General features: G+C 34.1%; 2 protein-coding genes across 4 annotated transcripts; both read left to right on the plus strand.

The window, feature by feature from the left end:
- The first annotated feature begins 4,743 nt into the window (after window positions 1–4,743).
- On the plus strand, window positions 4,744–24,504 carry LOC143205280 (CD151 antigen). Of its 3 annotated transcripts, none has more exons than XM_076418499.1 (6): window positions 4,744–5,080; window positions 21,826–21,994; window positions 23,321–23,512; window positions 23,568–23,738; window positions 23,792–23,947; window positions 23,997–24,504. In XM_076418499.1, the coding sequence occupies exons 2-6, from the start codon at window positions 21,920–21,922 to the stop codon at window positions 24,183–24,185; spliced, it is 783 nt and encodes a 260-aa protein (XP_076274614.1). In that variant the 5' UTR covers window positions 4,744–5,080; window positions 21,826–21,919; the 3' UTR covers window positions 24,186–24,504. The 3 variants fall into 3 exon arrangements, with proteins under 3 accessions (XP_076274614.1, XP_076274615.1, XP_076274613.1); XM_076418500.1 differs by lacking the exon at window positions 4,744–5,080 and adding an exon at window positions 21,627–21,762; XM_076418498.1 differs by lacking the exon at window positions 4,744–5,080 and having other exon boundaries at window positions 21,741–21,994.
- SH3PX1 (sorting nexin 33-like protein SH3PX1) lies at window positions 14,662–20,292 on the plus strand. The gene is made up of 6 exons (XM_076418496.1): window positions 14,662–14,964; window positions 15,027–15,256; window positions 15,318–15,497; window positions 15,870–16,310; window positions 18,937–19,230; window positions 19,289–20,292. The coding sequence occupies exons 1-6, from the start codon at window positions 14,825–14,827 to the stop codon at window positions 19,672–19,674; spliced, it is 1,671 nt and encodes a 556-aa protein (XP_076274611.1). The 5' UTR covers window positions 14,662–14,824; the 3' UTR covers window positions 19,675–20,292.

The following is a 24,504-nucleotide window of genomic DNA, read 5'->3' on the forward strand; positions in this document are numbered from 1 at the left end:
CAAAATCATAATAGTGACGAAAATCTAAGACGGGATTACTTTTGTGGTCTTAATGATTACAATAAAATAGTCACTCTGTATATAATTGATATCGATTCGTAAACAATTGCCTATGGCATCACAGCCACGACACGAAACCGTGACTGTAAGTTTTCCGGATCACGCTAGCCATGGAAGATTCTTTAATTGTGCTTTTATCGTTTTCGTTCGGGCGAAATCGACCACTTTCTTGATTGTTTTCGATTTTCTGTCATCGTTCCGATTTGGTTTTCAGTTTATTAATATCGAAATGGATCTGTTCTATTCACCATCGGCGATAACTGGAATTAAAACTGAAATATTCTTCATTTTCTTTCTCCTCCTTATCATCTCACCCTTATCTAGCTCCTTGAGATTTAAATCAAGTCTGTCTCATTACAGGCATTTCTTTCCATCAAGCACCAAACTCAACCCCTCTAGAGAGAAACACAGGGGTTCCTGCTATAGATTCCATGCAGTTTACTGATATACACCTCAGAGGACAGATTGCCTCCATGGAGACTATCGCAGGTGACTGTCGATTTCTCCATGAGGTGTCTACCAAGAGGTAGTTCTGACCCTGGCAGTATCAACACCCAATTCAATCGATATATGACTGGATGGTTCCAAGAACGAAGACTATGTGGGGGCAGCATTTACATCGGTGATGTCGTAAGAACACTTCAGGCTCCCCGTTTCATCGAATGTATTGACGGCTGAACTGTTTGCCATGTATAGGGCCCTGACCTCAGTACAAGATGTGCAAGACAAGCGATCAGTTACCGCCTCCGATTCAATGAGCTCCTTAAAGTGGTTCCTACCGCATCTACCTCTACATCCGCTAAGATTGCTTATCCGTGAACTAACCTCTAAGTTGGAAAAGAGCGGCAAAACTAAAGTTAATAAGTGTCCTTCTCACTTTGAGATCACTGAAAATGAAAGAGCGGATTACTTAGCGAAGAAGAGGGAGGGATCACTTACTAAATATTTCCTCTTCTATAGTAGTGATATATGAATCACCACTCTACTAGAATCTTTAGATATATAGACCAACTCAGTCGGGATTTATCAGAAAACGACAAGCATTGGGGGGTGAAAAGAGAGTATTATCAGGGCCTTAACACCACTAACATCAGCAGGCACAACTTAAGCTTATTCTCGCGTCTCAGAATTGGTCACTGCAAATTGACCCATGAGTTTGTCATTAAGGGAAGAAGTCCATCACTGTGCGTCTAATGTGGTTCCTCACTATCAACCAAACACGTACTAATCGAATGCAGAAGATACAACTCGCAAAGACGGTTGGTGAATCTGGGGAGACGATGGACCAGTGCCTTAGACTGGAGAACCTGGACCAGCTGATTATAATTTTATAACCGTAACAGGACTATTTCTAGAAATATAATAGTGCGCATCTATGTGATATCATGTTCGTTTGAATTTTTTGTATCTTGTATACTTTTCACTGTCATGGGTTATGCGACCATTATACTGCAGTATACATATATTCATGCATCTCTATGATTTTACATATAAATGTGCTGTAACAGGTCAATTGAAAAGCCCCTGGCCTACTATAGTTAAATACATTTTTTGCAAAATTAATATTTTTATTCAACATAATTTCAAGGGTGATACACTAATTATAACGACTCTCCAACTTTTCGATACCATTTTTGTAGTACGATTTGTACTACTTCAAAATAAGCTTCAGTTTCGGCGATCACCTCTTCATTCGACGAAAATTTCTTCACAGCGAGCACTCTTTTGAGATCTGAGAACGGAAAATAGTCGCTGGGGGCCAGATCTAAAGAGAATACGGTGGATGAGGAAGTATTTCGAAGCCCAATTCATAGATTTTTGCCATCGTTTTCACTGACTTATGACACGGATCATTGTCTTGGTGAAGCAGCACTTTCTTTTTGTTCAAATGCGGCCGTTTTTCGCCGTCAATTTCGTCCTTCAAACGGTCCAAAAATGCTATGTGAAAATTATTCCCACGCTTTGGAATGGATTTATCATGTGCTAGTCCGCTCGGATGACTCTCAATTGGACTTCGGAGTGAAATGATATAGCCATGTTTCATCTATTGTCACATATCGATGCAAAAACTCAGGTGTATTACGCTTGATCATCTTCAAACACTGCTCCGAATCATCAACTCGTCGTTGTTTTTGGTCAAAAGTGAGTTCGCGCGGCATCCACTTTACTCAGAGCTTTCTCATACCCAAATATTCGTGAATGATATCATATACACGTTCAGTTGATACCTTTAAGGTGTCATTTACGGTCATTCAAAATCATTTTGTAGATTTAGTAACAAATTCTTTGGGCGTCCACTGGGTTCACCGTCTTCGGTGCTCATTTCACCACGTCTAAACTTAGCATACCAATCCTTGATGGTTGATTTTCCTGGGGCGGTATCCGGAAACTCGGCATGAAGCCAAGTTTTTGCTTCAATTGTATTTTTTCCTTTCAAAAAGCAATATTTTATCAACACGCGAAATTCCTTTTTATTCATTTTTTTCACAATAACAAAGGTGACTTCACGCAAAATACTACAATTCACAAACTAATGATGCGGTAGGTCAAATTTATACACGCATCTTTTGAGTGTTAGTGCTAACTAAAAAACATATGGGTTTAATTGTAGAAGCGCCATCTATGTGTCAGGCTGGAGACTTTTCAATTGACCTGTTATATTGTAGGTCTGTAAATATTCCCTAAACAGTCCCCGAGGCTGATGGATGTATAAAATTCAAAGAAATAAATACAAATTACCCTTATCCAATTCTAACTTTATACCAACAACGAGAAACCATTAGCAATAAACCAATCAGGACAAATTAAAAGACGAATCTTGGATAAATCGAGGCCATCAAGGCAGGATAATTTATCGGCAACTGCTGTTATTATAAGAGGTACCACCAACGAGTGGAAGGATGAAGAGGTATTTTAGAATGTCAACAGTTCTAACATACTCCCAAAAAAAGTATTATTTTATTATTATTTATTTATTACATGTTTACCAGTCGTTCTCGGCTAATCTACCTTATTGGCCCTATCTTAGTCTCTGGTGTAATAATATGTATGTATTAACACTACTGTTTTTCTATTAAATACACATCACTACACTACATTACACAAGATCAAATGCTTTGATTATTTTACGTCGGTAATATTGACATGAAGATGAAGACTGTCCGAATTTTTTATCTAATGAAAATTGTGTGTAATATATTTTCCTATATTTGAATGTTCTTTCCAGCAAAGTTTTGGATCAAGATTCGTTCCAAGATAATTAGCGTTATTAATATAGGGTGGGGCAAAAGTCCCGCTACGATTTTTTATTTTATTTACGCCTCAAGAACGAGCATTCGATTTTTCGTCTAAATTGATAATGAAAGCTGAAGCCCGTTTTCTTCTCAGTGGCCACGTCAATAAACAGAACAGTCGGTTTTGGGAACACAAAATCGTCAGTTAATTCCTGAAACATCATTGCATCCATTAAAACAACTGTATGGTGTCGTATTCGTGCTGGAAATACCATTAGTCCCTATTTTTTTAAAAATTACCAAGGTGTTGCAGTTATAGTTACTGCTGAACGGTACCAGGACATGATTCGAAATTTTCTTGTGCCTGAAATGGAAAAGCAAGAACTAGAGGACATACAAGTTCAGCAAGATGGGACCACACCACACACAGCTCGTTCAACAATTCAATTATTGAATGATTTTTTTCCACGAAGACTAATTTCGCGAAGTGGCGATTTGGCATGAACAGTCAGATCTCCGGATTTAACGGCACAAGACTTTTCTTATGGGGGTTTCAACATCTTAAAGACAACATTCGTCACGAAATTGAAGAAATTCAGCCTCATATGTTGGAGGATGTCATGAAAAATGCCTTAAAAAGAGCCGAAAGTTGCATCGCGGTCACCATTTAGCCGATATAATTTTTCAATCAAAACGAAGAAATGTAAAGACCAAATAAACTTTTCTTGAAAACCAAACTTACTTATCTTACTTTTCTTTGAGCGAAGTTATAGGCAATCAAAATGGTAGCGGGACTTTTGCGCCACGTTGTACTATATCGTCATGTTGCCAGAAAATAGGGAAAAAGTTGTGGAAGATTATAAAAACTATTTTTATACATATGTGTTATACCAATTTTTGTCAGCAAAGGCCTTTTTAAATCTAAAAATCATCAGAATACGTGCAACCACTATAATAATTTAATTTTAACATTTCGATGTTAACAAACTTATATTCCTATAAACGAAGATGTGACCAAATAGTGTTGATTCTTATTTCTAATTCTGACGAGTAATTTATCAAACAACTTAGCACATTGAAATCAAACAATCAAAAATATGGAAAACTTTTTCACACTTTATATTGATAATCTGTCAGAAACCCAATATAAAAATAATTTAACATTGATTTTCAGAAAAAAAACCATTCATTTATTTAGAAAAACGATATTTTTTGCAATTCCTATAAAAAAAATAAACGAAAAAACAATTAGAAACATTGCCGGAAAGTACCGCAAATTAACATAAATATTCCAAGGTCGTAGTTAACAGAGTGTCGTGGACGTACGGACGGGAAATTATTTTCGACCAATAAAAGAGCGTCTATTCGAATCGAATATTGACGTAAATAATTTAGATCCTCGCGCGAAAACAATACCCGAAGCCTCCGACAAGAACCATCCGTTTATTTTCTTCGCGGCCGCCCGAGATCATCGAAAAGCCGACTCGCGATAATCGCGAACGGCCACCCGAAATTCATTTCGCTCCCGACTGGCGGGACAAAAGAAGCGCGCCGCGTCCTTTTCAAACGGCGATCACGTTGCCAAACGTCAATGTCAACGCTGTAGTCTCGACTCTTGCGGGTTCGCGCATTTGTTTACCCCGGATTTATCCGTTACGCGTCGGGAAAGAGAGTACGCGACGAAATATTCCCGCTCCAAGTTACGGATCTTAAGAGTTTGACAGGTGACGGGGGTGTACCTTGTCTGTCCGGGCACGGATTCGAATGGGTGCTGTTTTATTCCGCCGGTAAGTAACGCACGAGTATATTTGGTAGTATAAGCACGGAATATAATTGTTTTTCCTTAATTAACTCGCGATATATATTGAGTATCAATGTTTTTTTATTATTTTTCGTTGGTTTTAACTATGATTTCGTTGTTTCTCGGCATTATACCAACGATATGTACTTAATATTTTCAGATAATTGAATTCGTGAGTTATTTAACTAATTTTTCGGATATCAGAAACTGTAAATAGTATAGTTTGTTGTTATACAACATTGTTTGTGCAATGTACGCGGTTGTGGTCCATAGTGGGTGTTCCTATATTGTAATATCAATTTACTAAGTATATCAAACCAAATATTACCTACAAGGGGGAGGTAATATTATTTATTTGTTACGTTGTATCGGAAAACGGATCGTTATCTCTGTCTTACTTGCATAATTATTACCCATTTGGAATAATAGTTTCCTGTATGACATAAGTTTACCTTTTGCAATACAGGGTGACTTCATCTATACCGCTGAAGATTATTTATATTTGTACCATATATGCACAAATTATTAATATTTATTACATATACACTGCGTAAGCAAGAAAGATAACTATTATTTTATCTAAAACCACAATAATCCATATAATTACGTTACTAACAACATCTCGGTTGATAAATTTACTTATAATAATTACTTTGTCGATTTTAATTAAATTTTAACTGATGTTTTATGTTTAATAGAATTCGATATTTGACATTTAATGTTAGTTAGTACTGTCAAAATTGAGGTTAGCGCTGCTATAATACATTGTGATGACCATCGGGTTGCATAGATGGCACCAGGTGTAAATTATGACATTTCAAATGGTGAAATTATTGAAATGTATTTTAAAACAAGTTCTAATTTATGTTACTTTCAAATTTATGTTTTAACATCAAAAAACATGCACTATTGGATAATTTTTGGCAAAAATACTTGCTAAAAATGTTTTTACTTAATTTATACATCACGTAACAGGAAAGATAAATATTATATTATCTAAAACTGAAATAATCATAATAAATAGCGTCGTAATTCAAAATCATATATAATTATCACATATTTAATATAATTCAGTATTGGACTTTTAATTTTAGTCCTAAAACTGTCAAAAATTAAGTTAAAATACACTGAGTGACGATCGGTTTGTATGGATGGCACCACTTGTCTAAATTATGACGTTTAAAATGTTCTAAATGTTTCAAACTTTTTAACACTTCTATTTTTAATAGAAATTACATTTAAAATACGAAAAATAAAGAGAGGCACATGGTAGATTGTTGCTTTTAATATCAAAAACGTCATACCATTTATGATTTTATCGACCCTGCTTATATGACTTGTGGGTCACCTGCCCTCTTCTGTCATCATACGTACACTGTATTTTCGGCTAAGACGTATGTCCTTTCTAATTATGTTACTGATCTCAAGTCGCACCTTTTGTGCTTTAGGCCATCAACAAAACATGTTTCAGTTGTGACCTCTAACATATAGTACTTCCAATAAAACAGCCAATGCACGTCATCAATATTTATAATGCAAGGTTGCCGCACCAAATTTAAGTTTTTGTTTATTTTGACTCTAACAATATAATAATCTTAATAAAGTAATGAAGAAAAAATAACGTAATAAAATATAATTTATTTTAACATTATAATACATCTAACGCGTATTTATTGAAGACTACAGTGAATTAAACAGTCACAATAGTTTGTAGGTTAGAGTTGTTTTATTGTATTTACATTGACATATGACAACGGTGCCGGACGCATTATTCATTCTGTCTTTTTTTAACTAGAGTAATGCTAATTAGTAAAATGAGAAAGGCATATGTTGCGAGTTTAAAAGGGATTTTACGTTTTTAAAAACTGAATTTGGTATTACGTTTTGCAGTGTTGATGATGTGCATTGCCTGTTTTATTAGAAGGACTATATTAATTCGTTTTTATTAAATTTAAAGACGATTTTCTTTTGCTATATTTTAAAGTCTTCTATGACCAACTGGGAATCATTCACGGTTAAAAAATATTCAGCCTTACATAGCTTTGTTACTGGAATGTGTTCCTTGTCGGATTTTACGCCGTTGCCTATTTTATTTTAAATAAAGTAAATCCATGGCCGGGGATCTTTGGACTATAATTCTGAAGGACCTCTTTTCTTGACCAGCGATTTTTTTTTCATTTGGTAAGCTACCATTAGTTTAATGTTTTGCTCTTTTTTACATTCAACAACAATAAGTATTAGGTCCCATAACAACAATTGGCCATAATGAGCTCTGATATTTGTATGAATGAATTCTCATTAATAAATACTTATTGCATATATTCTGATACTTTTCCACTGTAAACAGGCTTTAAATTAAATACTTATCCTAAAATGGGAATGAATCAACTACTAAAATAAGATAAAAAAATATTCAGCAGAAAATCAAGCAAAAACAATTAATAAATAAATAAATGTTACTACAAACAAACAAAATATCTATTCAAGTAAAGTGAGAAGTCAATAGAAATAAATGAATGACCAAAAGTTAATACAAATTTTCACTAAATAAATAAAAACCCTATTCAGATAAATCATAAGAGGTCTCATGACTAATTTCTGCTCAGTCTAAACAGTAACCACGATATCCAGGACGTGCACTGCATACATAAATAGTACCTTTTCTGTTTTTTCTTTTGCAAATAACTTGGAAAAATTTTACATTGCTTTCTCATTACCTTTCCTGCTTTCTTCTCTCGTATTTTCAAAACATGTTCGCTGATAACCGCTCTGGAAGTAGGTTTGGGCAGAGCTTTTAGTAACCGTTTTATGGCAGACAAACGAAAGTTGTAAATTGGAATACGATTGCCTGAATATTTTTTGTAAAGTTAGGGCACGTTTCATATCTATTTTTCCACTTTTAGAATGAGAGGGCCCTGATATATTAATATTTCCATATGCAGTTATGTAATACATAAATAACTCACTTGTACTCTTCAGATAATACCGATACAATTTTACGGGTACACTGCTATTCATATTACACGCTAGCGCGTTATTGGCAGAGAACGTGTTAATTTAATAATTTTTGCAACTTTTCCCTATATTTCTAACAACATAGCGATATCCTATCGAAGAAAATCACTTTAAGTGTGTTACTCGCTATTTCTGACCTTTTTACAATAATATGTACTTCACTTTATTCATTTGACATCGATAGTTATGTGCATTAACAGTTTCATTCATTCTTAGCAACTAGAAATGCGCTACATCTTTCTGATCCCACCATAAACACAGAAAGATTTAAACATTCCTTCAATTCGCTTCAATGTGTATGTGGACGGCTCTTCTGGACTAACCCATGGCTTACGGCTCTCGGGATTGTCGTTGTAGATCCGCTTTTCATCACCATTCATAATACGTTCAAGAAAGCGTTTGTTTTTTTGCTTCCAAAGCGTGAAACTACGATATTGAAGCGGTTAGAAATGGCATTTTCACCCAATTCGTGTGGTAGCCATTTCCTCGCCTTTTGACATTACATATGAACGTCTGGAAACAGAGCATCTACTGATTTCTAAACGGTTGGAAATTTTTTGCTGAGTTTGTGTTTGGTTTTGACCAATAAACCTTGTACTTGATTGTCTTGGATTGGAGTACTAATCCAGTACGTTCTATGTTACAGACATCAGCATCACTACTTTTAAATCTTTGGAACCAAACTATACAATTAACAGGTCAATTAAAAAGTCCTCGGCCTACCATAAAAAAACACAATTTTTTGTCAAAATTAGTTTTTTATACAACATAATTCCCTTCAAGGATGATTTACTGATTATAGCGACCCTCCAACTTTTCGATACCATTTTTGTAGTACGATTTGTCCTTTGCTTCAAAATAGGCCTCAGTTTTGGCGATCACCCTTCATTCGACGAAAATTTCTTCCCAGCGAGCATTCTTTTCTGATCTGAGAACAGTAAATAGTCGCTGGTGGCCAGATCTGGAGTATACGGTGGATGAGAAAGCAATTCGAAGCCCACTTTATGGATTTTTGCCATTGTTTTCACTGACTTGTGACACGGCGCATTGTCTTGGTGAAGCAGCACTTTCTTTTTCTTCAAATGCGGCGGTTTTCGCCGATTTCGTCCTTCAAACGGTCCAATAATGTTATATAATAGTCGCTGTTGATGAGCCTTCCTTTTTCAAGGTAGTCAATGAAAATTATTCCATGCGCATCCCAAAATACAGAGCCATAACCTTGCCGACCAACTGTTATGTACCACTTTGCACAGAGCTTTGTCATACCCAAATATTCATGCATGATATGACGTACACGTTCAATTGATATCTTTAGAGTGTCTGCTATTTCATTCAATTTCAATTTACGGTCATTCAAAATCATATTATGGATTTTTTTAATGTTTTCGTCGGTAACAACCTCTTTTATGCGTCCACTGCGTCCATGTACTTCGGTGCTCAATTCACCACGTCTAAACTTAGCATACCAATACTTCATGGTTGATTTTCTTGGGGCAGTGTCCGGAAACTCGGCGTCAAGCCAAGTTTTGGCTTCACTTGTATTTTTTCCCTTCAAAAAGCAATATTTTATCAACACGTGAAATTCAATTTTATCCATTTTTTTTCACAATATGCTATAATTCACAAACTAATGATCCGACAGCTGTCAAATGTATACACGCATCTTACAACATCTACAGACTATTCGTTGTGGAAAGCAACAAAAAAGCTTAGGAGATCCCAGCAGCATAACCCACATATTAAAACAAGCGAAAATAATTGAGCTGGAAGCAATAAAGAGAAGGTCGACATTTTCTCAAAATACTTAAAAAATGTCTTTAAACCTCTCCAGCATCAGCTACATAAAGATGACGAAAATAAAATTACTACCTTTCTGGATTCGCCATTTCAAATGGACTTACCGCATGAGAAATTAACGGTCAAAAAAAGTTAAACAAACAATAATGAGAGAAATTAATATTAAAAAGCTCCTGGTTATGATTTAATTACTGGTAAAATTTTTAAAGAACTATCAGAAAAGGCTATGAAACTCTTAAGATGTATATTTAATGCTATGCTACAAATTAATTACTTCCCTAGCATCTGGAAAGTATCTAAAATATTAATGATTCTTAAACCAGGAAAAATACCAGAAGATGTGACCTCCTACCGGCCTATAAGTTTATTACCGATAATCTCGAAAGTTTTCGAGAAACCATACATCAAAATAGAACATCAGTTTGGGTTTCGCAATAAATATGGGACTGTAGAACAAGTGTAGAGACTTGTAAACAAAGTAAACACTGACATAAATGCCAAAAGATATTGTTCGGCTGCTTTTCTAGATATATCTCAGGCTTTTGACAAAGTATGGCATACGCGCTTGCAGGTTAAACTAAAGAAACTTCTCCCTCATCCGGACTATCAGTTACTAAAATCGTATCTCACTGATAGACAATTTATTGTAAATCAAGGCGATGAACATACCGAATTAAACCCATATATTCAGGAGTTCCGCAAGGTACTGTACTGGGTGCAGTACTGTATCTTCTGTATACGGGCGATCTGCCAACCACAAAAATAACTACTGTGGCAACATACGCAGACGACACAGCAATCTTGGCATCCATGAAGATCCAGTCACAGTATCAATAAACCTACAAATCCACCTGGACCAAATACAATTATGGTTGAAGACATGACGCATTAAAGTCCATGAAACAAAATCCACCCATGTAACGTTTACTCTGCGTAGAAGAACATGTCCACCAGTTAATATCAATCATTGCCAACTCCCCCAAGCAGAGCATGTTAAATATCTTGGTATACACTTAGATAGACGCCTAACCTGGTAGAAGCACATATTCTCTAAACGAAAACAACATCGACTAAAATTATAAAAACTGTATTGGCTCATCGGACGCAAATCCAAGTTATCATTAGATAACAAGGTGTTGCTGTATGAGTCTATACTCAAGTCTATTTGATCATATGGAATCCAACTATGAGGTACGGCTAACAAATCTAATATATCCATCATTCAACGGTTCTAAAATAAAGTGTTGCGTGACATTGTTGATGCTCCGTACTATATTTCAAATAATGTGATACAACACGATATAATTCAACGTGTTTGTGTGAAGTAGTTCGAAAGAGTGTCAGTGCATCCCAATGTACTCGCTAATCAGCTAAATATGCGACGTGATAGTGAAGTGCGTAGACTAGAACGTTTAACACCACCTGATCTGATCACTGGATATATATAGACTTTAGAATAAGACAAATTAATTAAGATAATAGTTTATACAGGAGATTGCTTAATGAAGTGATTTTCTACATGCCATGTGATATAATATAGACATAAGAAATACTTATTGCCTATAGGGAAGATTGTGGAATCACAAAGAGTAAAAAAAAATTACGTACGCTTAATTATACAATGTAACGATTTGACACATACATTCTATATTCTATTCATTTTATTCTACTAACTTCAAGTTTCAAAGCTATAAATGTTATATTTTGCGAAAGTGCACCGTCATAGACTTATACCTCTTGAAAATGTCAAGTTTCGTACCTGGAAACGTGTATTTAATCAATAACCTTTTAACTGTAAATATTTAAAATTAACAGTTCACCTACTTTTTTTGTGATATCAGCGCCTCTGGTGGATGAAGTTTCATTGACAGTGACAGCTGTCAAAACCCGACATCATCTACGACATCTGATATCGAACGGTAGGTTTGGTAGTCAGTAAATCATTTAATTCATTTTCTCACGCACTATTGTCAATTTCTATCGCTACGGGTATTTTTATGCTGAAGCTTAAAGTGTATTTATCAAAAATAAAGTATATATGGTCTGGTCAATGTTATTTTGTACATACCTCATTTAAATGTGTGACATCAAAACGTCGCAATGTTGCCGCATCAACTCTGAGTTTTAGTTCAGTATGGTTGTAACATACAACAAAATTCTAATCTAAATAAAATAATTTAACAAAAATGTTATCAAATATAATTTATTTTAACATTATAGTACATCTAAAAACTATAGTTAATTATACAGCCACAATAGTTTATAGGTTAGAGTTATAACCTCTTATCATCATTGCTTTCAGGAAGTTTGGATACGTCTGACAACCGGACGACTTTGACAGGCTCATTGGCTCGTGTTCGAACTAATCAGACGGCGTTGTGTCTCATTTTAACTCGAATAATATGAGAAAAAAAAATTGTCTGATTCGTTTTAAATTTACAAATTGCAACAGGCAATACATTAAACATCTAGATGTCGTATGTACAAAAAAACTTTGAATAGACTATAAGATCCTTTATTACGAAGTACGTTCAGCCACACTAGATATAATAAGACTGATTACGATTTAAATACACCTCGTAATTGACAGATGACTACCGGACATAAAAGCTACCTAATTTCCTGTAAAATTAGATCTGTTTACTGGTGGCATCACCATTAACCCGTCCTATACAGTTTATTTGAAGATAAACGAGCTATTGAAACACTGTTCCGGGTCATATCTCTATAGCGTGTTGAGCAATCTGTTCTTTTGTCGGAACATCATTTTGGTTGACCTATGATTTATCATTTTTGTGATAGATAAAAATAGACAAATGATGATCTGGTTAAATGTTAATCCTAAGTAATAAAACTACTTTTACAATCATTACCATTATTTAGTTACATTAAATATATGCAAAATTCTAGTATGACTCACGCACAGATAGAAAAAAATTAAAGCTCACCGAATGACCTTCAATTTTGAGCTACTGTCAAACAATTTCGGCAGGTGTACCCAAATATATAAAAAAAACGTAACCTTTTATGGTCAAGGCTTCAACGATTTTCAACTGTCCCGTTTATTCGTGTTCAATGAATCATTTAGTATATATTTAATAAAATATATTAATATTTTAAAAAGTATATCTGTTTAAATATTTTAGTGCCTATTAAAAAGAACGAAAATTCATCGTAACTGATCCTGTTTTGTGTCAAAGTCAATGAAGCAACCAGAAAAAAATAATTATTTGAAGTGTCAATTTAATATACGTCCAAGGTCATACCATATACGCAAGTATTGATATCTAACAGCATTAACATTGTCATTTATAGTTGATATTTAAAACTCACGGGTATAAAGCAGAGTATTATTAAAGATATTGCGCAATTAAAACAAAACTATGAATCGAATATGTATACAATTTTACTATATATGACGCTATTTTTAATCCAAACAGCATAAGCGCCTAATGTATGTGAAATAATTAAGGTATAATGTACAAAAGACGACAATACCTATTTATTTAGTGATAAATACAATAATTTTTAAGCACACCTATTCCATATCAATTTCAATCAAATCTTGTCTTAACCATAAACATTTTGACAATTACAATATACACTGCCATTTGACAGATCTCAAGAGTGTTTGAATTAACATCGGTTCATTATGTCACTTAGTGGCATATATTTGACCAAAGAATAATTATAGTAATTCAATTATATTCGAAACGATTATGAACCTCATTACATTAAAGTCTCCGCTATATTTCCCCTAAATATAGATCTCCTCGGAGGTTATTTATAGAGCGAAAAAAGTTGATAAAGCCCGATATCTGTCGTGAACAATTTATCATCTTAACTAATGACTATAAATCCGATCCAGAATGCCATAAAAATGATCGACTCCGCCCACAGTCATGGCATTTTTACCTGCACCATTATTTTCTGTGTCTTTTAAATGTTAAGTCGAAAATAGCTCGGCTGACCTAAATAATCCACCAAACGCCCAACCTATAAACCAAATAAAGTTGTGTACGAGGTCTGATCAAATAAATCTAAAGTATCAAGGTGTTAGTCATGAATTTGTGTTAATAATTATGTTTTTTTTATATTATGTTGAATGGTAATATTTTAACGTCAAGAATATATTTTACTCCTAATATTTAGATAACCCGTTATACAAATTGAACGTAAAACCCCATAACTATCGAATTAACCTTGTTTATTCCGATTTTCTTTATCATTTAACAAGTTTACAATAACTTGATTAAAATTTTATTGTACACCGTGATAAAATAATTGAAAATAACTTCTTCGTTAATAAATACTAATTTTTGTTTAAATAATCCCTTGTTATTAAACCATTTAGTTTCAGGTTTTTACAAGAATTCTGCTTTACTATTAAACTAACTTATTAAAGGCCTTTGTACAATGTTTTATTAATTTAATTAAATAATCCTAACATAAATTTTAGATGCGCCATCTGTTGGTGTGTATGGATAAAAGGAATATTATTTTTCAACAGTGTACAGTTTTCTGCTTCTCGCTGAACGTCAGCTGTTCGGTTCTTTTCATTTGTCATAGCAACAAAACAATACGGCTCGTTATACTTCCAATTAAAAGCTCATGAGTGCGAGAGAGAAGTAGTTCACCACGAATAATAAACGGTTCCTTTATTTTAAAACGAATCATCGGACTTGTATCTTTGTCAATTGTGTCATAAAATACAATTAAGTTATTTTGTCAATGCTCTGATAATTCTTTTTGTAGGAGTTGTTTACGAGGAAAAATGAATTTTCTGCGTGGCAAGTGCAGGATATGAAAAAATCGTTAACAAATATATTATATCGATATCATATGTAAAATTGTGATTATAGTGATTAGTGTCTAGAATAAACAAGTCGCATTGGAAAGTTTATAATAAATTCGAACAATGTCTACCTTTAAAGTGCGCGTCCTGTATGACTTCCGAGGGGAAGCCAACACCGCCGAAATGTCTGTTTATGAAGGGGAAGTTCTTACTGTAACTCGCACAGATGTGGGAGAGGGGTGGTGGGAAGGTTTAAATCCAAAGTAAGTGTTTGGCAAGTTATGTTTTTTTCTGTAGTGATTGTAGTATATCAAATATTTGTTAGGGGACAATCAGGTCTTTTTCCCGAAGCTTACGTAGAGAAAATTGAATCGGGTCCACCAAATATCCCCGCACCAACACCTCCTGCTCAGCCGGCCTGGTCAGCACAGGTTACTGATCAGGGTGGACACGACGATGATTGGGATGATGAATGGGACGATGATACTTATTCCGAGATTCCTTCTGGCCCACAACCAAATAATGCCCACCAGAGAAACGATCAGGGACACTATGGTTAGTAGTAATTTTAACTTATATCCTATTCCCATTTTTAATAGTGTTACTGTTCCTTCAGGCAGTGAACATAACCAAAACCATAATGTACCGGTTTCACAATCGAATAGACATAGTTATTATGGAGACAATATTTCGTTAGCTGGCAGTACGGCTGGTGACAACAAAGGAACAATCACTAAAAAAAGTTTAAATATTTTTTCTACCTATGTAAAAAGCGGACTTGAGGGATACATTTTAGGTGAGCTATATTGTATATTGTATAATAGTATGGGACCATCAGTTAGTGTTATAAAATGTTTTACAACCAAACTAATTTATGATCTTATACATGAGTCATATCTTTGTCTTAAATAATAATCTTATCTCAGAAATAGTAGTCACTTTTTTGATTGTCACATATGTTTTGAAACAAACTTTTTAATTCCAAGTTATATATCAACTTTTATAATGTATAAAATATATATTGAAATATAGATATTGAGTTTATTATAAGGTATTGTGGTTTATGCCATTAAAAATGTATCTAAAACTTTGTTAAAAAAATTGACTAGTCTAATAATAGTCATCTGATGCTGAAACCGATATCGCAAATTAATAATTGAAATTCCAGGCCAAAACAAGGACGTCACCTCCGCGATTTCGAAGAGGATCCGAATTTATAGAGACAGCGAAGACAGCCTGGGCCGATGGGAGCCCATATCCAACCCATATACGGTCCAGATCAACTCGCCGAAAAAAGCGTCCAAGATGGGCGGTTTGAAGTCGTTCATCGCCTACCAGTTAACGCCGTCTTTCACCAACATCGAGGTCTCGAGGAGATACAAGCATTTCGATTGGCTGCACGCCCGCCTGACCGAAAAATTTAATCTCATCGCCATTCCGCCGTTGCCAGATAAACAGGTTTCGGGTCGGTACGAGGAAATGTTTATCGAGCACAGACGGGCTCAGTTGCAGGAATTCATTAATTACATGTGCAGGCATCCGGTCCTGTCCACATGCGACGTCTGGATACATTTCCTCACTTGCACGGACGAGAAACAGTGGAAACAAGGTAGGTCGGTGCGTCAGTGGAGGTAACGCGATCTGGCAACGTGAAAGATGTGTTTTCTTCATGTTTTTTCCGTTTCTTAAGAACTATAAAGCAGGAATGTTTTTGGGTTCACATCCGTTTATGCGGGGGACTTTAGGGGTGAACAAATTAGATGTAATGGTAGTTTTAACAGTTTTTTTATTCATGATGACATTTTCAGTAATTTTCATCATGTTTTTAGTAGCAAATTTCAAAATTAGCGCATGATATTGAATAAAAATAACAGTAAGTGCTGCTAAAACTGAATAATACTTCACTTGGAAGACTGGCTGGTGAAGGCGACAAAAATCAGCATAACATTTCTAATCCGATTAACTCCACAAGCTACAAGAATTTCCAAATACTGTTACTTGTTTATTCTAGTACATGAGTAATTCGTTCTTGATAATAGTCATTGTCAATTATTTCCTCATGATTTTCATCTCCACTTAAAGCATTGTGGCTTACCAGCTATCCTTTTAGACTTTACAGAATTTAAAGTATCTGTGACGTCATTTTAACGGTTTTCAATTCTATACTCATAGCTAGAATCTAAATGCGTGAGTAAAACTAATAAATTGTTCTGTTACAAACCAGAAAAGTTGTCAGAAATTTCGGTTTTCTGTCAGAGTCATGTTTACCAGTCGGATTGGATAACAATCTTTCGATTTGTTAAAAGATCTAGTCAAAAAATATTATTTTGTTAAATACGAGTATATAAGGGACTAAGAGTTAGTTATCGCTAGCTAGGAAGCTGCGTTCCAAAATCTCGACCCTGCCTTCTCTGATTTTCCATTATTCTGGTAAAATTGGGTCAATATCACTGCTTAGGTTGTTAAGCTAAAGACCGTAATGAAATTTTTGCCGCTGTTTTTGAGCAATTATAAGAGAGTTGAAACAAGCCGAGTTGAATGAGGTTATGCTTTAGTTGAATCATGTGGATTATACAATCCCGGTCACTTAATAATTTGTATCATTTTCCGTCTTGGTGAGTAAACCTCGAACAAGCCAACGCACTTTTTCTCTTTTTAAACAACAAATTCGATAAGCATTGAGTTGAATTTTTCAAAAATCATATTATCCATATGAGAATTGTCAAAAGTGTCATTTAGTGATAGATTGAAGCACAGAATAGACATCTAGAGATCTCCCATGTATATAGTTGTAACCAAGTTTTGTTCGTCCGAGCCACCTGCAAAGGCAGTTTATTTACTACAGAGGGAAATTAAAAAATATTTTTTTTATTTAAATACTAGTTAACATTCGTATAGAACATTTTCAAAATACAAAAAAATCAATATCTAATTGAAGAACTGATAACTTATTTGTCCAAAATATACTTAAAAATACAATGTTTGAATTTATTGAATATAGTAAATACGCGAATTTTGATTACCAAAACCTGCTTTTCTTCTTTATATATTTTTGTAGGTTCTTAATTGGACACTATCCATATTATATGTAGGTTTATTTATTTTTGTATTTCTGTTTATTTTTTTCAACCATCAAAACAAGCAACACCTAATTATTATTTTTCTTATTACATTGCCCTTGCTCAGTATGTTGTGCATATCTGAAATAGCACATGTGAAATATCTGAATGAGAATTTTCGTTAAATTTGTTTTTGTAGATTATTTTGCCAATAAATAAAAAAATTAGAGATAGCTTCGCGTATAAACAAGTTAAAATAGGTTCCGGATACAGTTAAATGAAAAGATAATATTACATAATAACAGAATCATAAAAATATATATTACCACCTATACACTTAGTTCTTAGTATTCTTGGTATTATACTGTATTCATACTTACCAGCATGATCTGTTTCAAAAACATCTGAGGAGAATTTTCAGTTTTCAAACTTGATTTACTTCTGTAAAGAATATTATATTTGTACTTGCTAATTATTTTTGAAGATTCTGGCTGAGAAGTGGGCTGAGCAACAGCTAATTCTCCAGCACTTAACTTGTAGTCATATTTTCCTTCTTAATAGGAAATGATCTCTATAAATTATCGATATAGACTTACTATTTAAATCACAATTAGGAATTGCATCTTGGTTAAGCAATGATCTTCCAAATTTGAATCCATAATCTTCAGTTCTGTCTGAAATGCAAATAATAAACCTCCCCTTCGAAATTTTGATGTAGGATATGACAAGAGGTTTCCTAAAGTTTATCACTATTTGCTTTTAAAAACCGTTTCTGCGCTAGAGCACAACCATCTGGAAAATAATTAATTTTATTTGAACCTTCACATCCCGGAAAAAAACACTCAAATTTTAATTTTTCATTTAAACAAATGATATTTACCCTAAATGCTACAAAAATAACGCTATAACAACAAATTTCCTTACAAAAATAGCAAAAAATAACCTGTCACATTTCAAAACAGGCTATATTTCACATTCTATATTTCTAGGTTTTGTGTATCAATGCTTTCTGCTCTTCGATGGCAGGTCATAGTCTAAATAAAGAAGCTTTGACATGGACTGGGCCAAATATCAGACATAATTGACAACTTTTTCCATAGTTTCTCATTTTAACCACTAGGTTAAGAAATAAGCTCACACCAGTTTTCACAATAATCCATAATCGATATGTTTAAGGTAAAAGAAACGCCGAAAAAGATCAACTAACCGGCGCCAGTTTTTGTCTTTCCATCGATGCCCCCGACAAGGAAATCATGCCCTCTGTCGTCGAGGCGAAAATCGACGAGAACTTTAAGTACATAGACAAGATGGACCAGTGCATCAAGAATCTGATGAGCACCGCTCTGGATCAACAGAAAAAGTGCGAGAACATGTACAGGAGAGAGTTCCACAGGATGGGAGAGATGTTCTTCGCCCTAGGAAGCGCGTTCGAGTACATCCAACAGGGCATGTACTCTAAAGCTTCAGTTGGTAAGATAGAATTGTAATAAACACGCAGAGAATGCGAAACTACACTCATCTTTTTCAGATGTTAAAAACATAGGAGTATCTTACATGGCCATAGCGAAATTATACGAAGACCAGGGAAAGATCGACTGGCAACCTCTCTACGACAAACTGTACATATACAGAGGCATCACGTCTAATCTGCCGGACGTGCTGAACATGCAGAAAATGGCGGAACAGAAAAAGAGAGAGTGCGAAAGGAACGTACAAATTCAACAGATGGCGCTGACCGATGTTCGGAAACGCTCGGACGTGGTCACTTACACGGTGTTCGCGGAATTAAATCACTTCCAGCAGGAGAGAGATCACGATTTGAAGCGGGCCCTGAAGGATTTCCTTCAGGAACAGTTGAACTTTTATAGGAACATTGTAGGAAAATTAGAAGAAACTCTAAGTCAATTCGAGTAGCGATAATGGGATAAATTAATTAATCATATCATGGGACATTATTATAAACTTGCCTTACGGATAATAATAGCCCAAGGCTATTCATTCCTTTTGTATTTGTAATCTACTTAAAAGAAACTAGGAGTTTGTAGACGGACAAAACCGACTGTTTTCCATACACAATATATCAAGTCCTCCATGAAATACGGACTCGATTTTGATTTTCCCTTGAACCATAAGCCAAATTTTTATATTTCCATACAATTTTACACTAGAAACCTCCTCTTATCCAGCAGCTTTACTTTGTTTTAATCCAAAACATCGAGCGAGTCTTCTTAAAACCCTTATACCAAGTATTTTGTGATTATTTATTGTTGCTTTATTAATATTTTAGTTTTATGTATATACTGTATCCTTTTTTAAAACGTTCAAATCAATGTTTAGTGTACAAATGTTTTTTGTTGAATCACTATTGATGGGTAAATATATATATATATATATTTGTATTATGTATGTTATAGAATGTGAATTGTTTGAACATTATATGTAATATAGCTTCATTATTTTTGTCATCTTTATATATAAACTTTGTATATTTTAATATAGTATTTATTTCAGAAATAAATTACTATCAATGTGCATCGTTATTTAGCATTTGAACCCTTGGTTTTTCTTCATTTTTAGGAAATATATGTTTCCAGTAATATCAAGTTATCATTGGAAATAAAGTTATGAATAGGTAAATAAAGAAACCAATAGAACCTACATATGCGTATTGTTACAACAAATTAAAGTCCAAACTATTGTTTGGATTTTTTTAAATTAAAATCGAGTTACCCTAGGAGACGTTTTTTTTTTAAGTGATTCGAATTTTGTTTGAATAGGTCTCAACAAATTCACAGTTACTTATGAGATAAACACTGCTCCAAGTTTGTGGATTATTATTTTGTATTAGAATTAACCTTTTTTAGGATATAAATTTTATCTATTTTATTTTTCGTTTTTATCATTATATAAACAAATATAAGTCTCATTAGCAGAATTTACATATACAGGGTGGTGCAATAGAAGTACATTACAATAAATACTTAGAGGGAATAGATAAAATAAAATTAAAAGTTTGTTATACAATAATTGATGTTTATTTATTTCTAATTACATCATCTGTATGATGACCCTTCGCGACAATAATAACACTGGCGTAGATTCAATTTAATGGTCGGTAATATAATAATAATTTTATATAAACTAATATTCCTCGAATTATGTATTTACACTTTTTGTTTGAGGTATTCTCGTCAAACAAAATCAAGGAGGTATCAAATCTACATTATGGAGGTGCTAAGGCCACTTCATGATACGAGTCTACGTGGTATACTTGTTTAACAAAAACTATAAGATCTATGGTAGTTATAATGGTGATCAGATGATGATGTTGATATTGTTACAATCATGTTCTTAAAAGCACTATTCTTAAATTTTAAAAGTTTTAGGTAAAAATACTTCTAAGATAACATATCGCCCGCGTAAATTTTCAGAGAACTAAACTCATCTGCTTGAGATTGCAGTTCAAGCCCTTACTATAGTAGTTTTTGTTACTTTACCTCTGAGCTTTTTGGTTCTAATTAAGTTGTGATGAAAACGCGCTTCATCCAAAAAGGATGAATTTTGTTGTTTGTTTATTGTTTTCGCAAAACACTCGTCAGAATCAGTCAAAGTGGCATTTTTAGATAATATTAAGTTGGCTTAAGAAACTTTTGAAAACTATTAAATCTTGAAACAGTGTACAGCTGTATAACATGCAAGCTACGACCTTTTCACTGACATTGTTGAAGGTTTCGAACCAAACACAACAAACAATTTTGGAACATATGTTTTTCATGGCCAACACATTTAAAATAATTTAATATTAACGCTCGCATTTTGATCTAAAGCGATCGCGAACACCTACAACGTTTCTAGCCGCGCTGCCCACATATTAATCTTCATCTAAAAATAAGAATGAACCGATTCAAGAGCGGACGTATTTCAAAGCTGGTCCCTAGCACAAAAGCTGCACTTTCGCGAAAACAAACGCAGTTGCGTTCATTAGAAAAATGCCCACAGCGTGTAACTTTTTTCCTGCGGTAATCATTCGGTCGAGAGGGAATAATTTGGTCTGTTTGTTTACAGTTTGTGATCGCGACATCGAGCCCAGCAATTGGACGTAATGAACGCCTCGTGAGGGTGACGGACACGGAGCGAAGGACATCCAAACGGAGGAATCATGAGTTCGGAGGACGGATGTTGTAGGGTTTCGGTGATCAAAGCCATCCTGTACGCTTACCAGTTTGTGTTTTTGGTAAGTCGTGATGCTAATTCTTTTATCAATGGAGTAATGGTCGAGTTGACAAGAATGTTATTTTGTGATAGAATTAGATACGTCAAAAAGTAATCCACATTGTTTGGAATTTATATTTTGTTGAAGTAATATAATTCATAGTTTTTTTCGAGAACTATTAAATAACTTTGGTTCAATAGATCATGGTAAGACCTTGAATTTATTGTTTTGCCAGTTTAAAGGTAAGCTATGAGCACACTTCCTTTTGCATTATTGAATTGACAAGAAAGTTATTTAGGTATCGTTATAGTGTAAATGCTGTAATATTGTTATAGTATAATAATATTGTTATAGTGAGATACGTGAAAAAGTAATCCATCTTTTTCGGAATTTTGTTTGCATTTTGTAGAAGTAATTTAATGCACAATTTTTCGATATAGTTTTAAGAGCAAATTAATTTTTCTTTTGTAAACCAACTATTATAACACGAACTGTTCAATCTAGATGATTGATTAATGGTTGCGTTTTATTGAACTGATAAGAAAGTAACTTCGGTATTGTCATAATATTATATACGTGAAAAAGTAATCCACAATTTTTGTTTTTTTTTGCTTTTTGCAGAATTAATTTAATTTATAGTTTACAATGAACTGTTAACTGTAGCTGTTTCAAAAGATTATAATAGTACTATGAGTTTATTGTTTTATTACTTTTAAAATAATCCATGAACAAACTTCCTTTTGACAAAATCTTAATTTTTCTTTTGTGAACCAAATCTTTTACCACGAACTATTCAGCCTAACTGGTTAAAAATTGTGTAGTAGTATGCTAAGCTTATATGCTTATTGTCTTTACATTATCGCATTTGCATTCTCTTCTGCATGAGCTTTAATTTATTTCGTGTCCGATTATGGTCATAGAGGTAGACGTAAGTCTCATCCTCAGCGATGAAAGATGAAGAAAAACCTCTTAATATCTTCAATGCGCACTTACAAATACAGCTTTTTCAAATTTGAGATATAGACTTGCAAAGTGACTTAATGATAACACTGTCAACAGTTAATAGATAAAAAAGATATCGAGTGGTAGTTTTATAGTTACCAGTAACATTATTTTGCTGTGATAATTATTGTTGTAATGATGCTTGTTTACAATTAACTTGAAAAATCCTATGTTATTAATATTCAAATATTACTGATCTGAAACATAACCTAAATATAAATAATTGAAAACTAAATATGAACATTTCAGCGCCCTACTTACCAAAATCTTGGTATAATTTTCTTGTCAACCCAGTTTTAGAATTTTGATTGTCGCTTGATAGATAAATTGTTGTATTTGTTTTAGTTAACTGGGATCGGGATAATTGGAGTGGGAATATGGAAATACATGGAGACCCACCACTATTTCTCTGTGGCTGATTTAAATATGTACTCCGCTGTGCTGTATCTGTTCATAATCACCGGTTTTCTAGTCATATGTGCCTTCATATTCGGATTTTGTGCCATACCAAAAAATAGGACTAAGCTGATTTTTGTGGTAAATAAATCGGGATCCATTATCCATCGCCAGCTTGATCTTTTTATTATTTCAGTTTATACTAGTGCTGGTGTTAGTATTTCTTCTGGAGTCGCTAGTTGCCATATTAGCGTACGTGTACCAGCACAGCGTGATCGAAGACGTGAACTCCAGACTGAACTCGTCATTCCTCGAGAACTATCACCAGAACGACAAGACGTCTTCTATCGATTTTATCCAGGAAAACGTGAATATTTTGACATAATTATCATGGTTGCTTAATATCAAACTGATTTCCAGTTAAGATGCTGCGGCGCTCAGACTTACTCGGACTGGAAATACAGTAAATGGTTAACGACGGATACAAGGGAGGTTAACAAAGTGCCAGATTCGTGCTGCAAAACGCCTTCCTTCCAGTGCGGTCGCAGAGATCATCCATCGAACATCTACTATGACGTAAGTACTAATAACGAGAACGGAACAAGATTGTGCTGTTGTTTTTCAGGGATGTGAAGAAAAAATCAACCAACCATTGAAATTCAATTTGTTACTCATCTGTGCCGTATCCATGGGAGTCAGCGTGCTTCAAGTCATCGGGGTGGTGTGCAGCATCAAACTCTTCCTGAAACTGGAAGCGGAAGATCGCAACTATAACCCCCAACTAAACGGGAACGAATCACTGATACCCCCGTAGGATGTATCCTTTAAAAACCGCATTTGTACGAAGAATTCGATTTTAAGAGCTTTAATTATTTATATTGCGCAATTTTACCAAAAAAAAAACATATTTATAGAGCACCATTGAATATTTGAGTATCGCACAAAATGAATCAGGTTAGGTTAAGTTACCTCTAAATAAGATATGACATTATAGGTTAAAAATGACAGTACTAGTCCTGATTTAATATATATATTTATCCTAATTAAGAAGCTTTAGTAGTTCTTGACATTTTATCTCCTACCATATCATTGTGTTACTCAAAATTAAGAAACAATAAAAATATTTAAAGGTA

The sequence above is a fragment of the Rhynchophorus ferrugineus genome, unplaced genomic scaffold (assembly GCF_030347505.1).
Source record: "Rhynchophorus ferrugineus isolate W39M unplaced genomic scaffold, kcgeb_rfMv2 rfM11, whole genome shotgun sequence".
NCBI lineage: Eukaryota > Metazoa > Arthropoda > Insecta > Coleoptera > Curculionidae > Rhynchophorus > Rhynchophorus ferrugineus.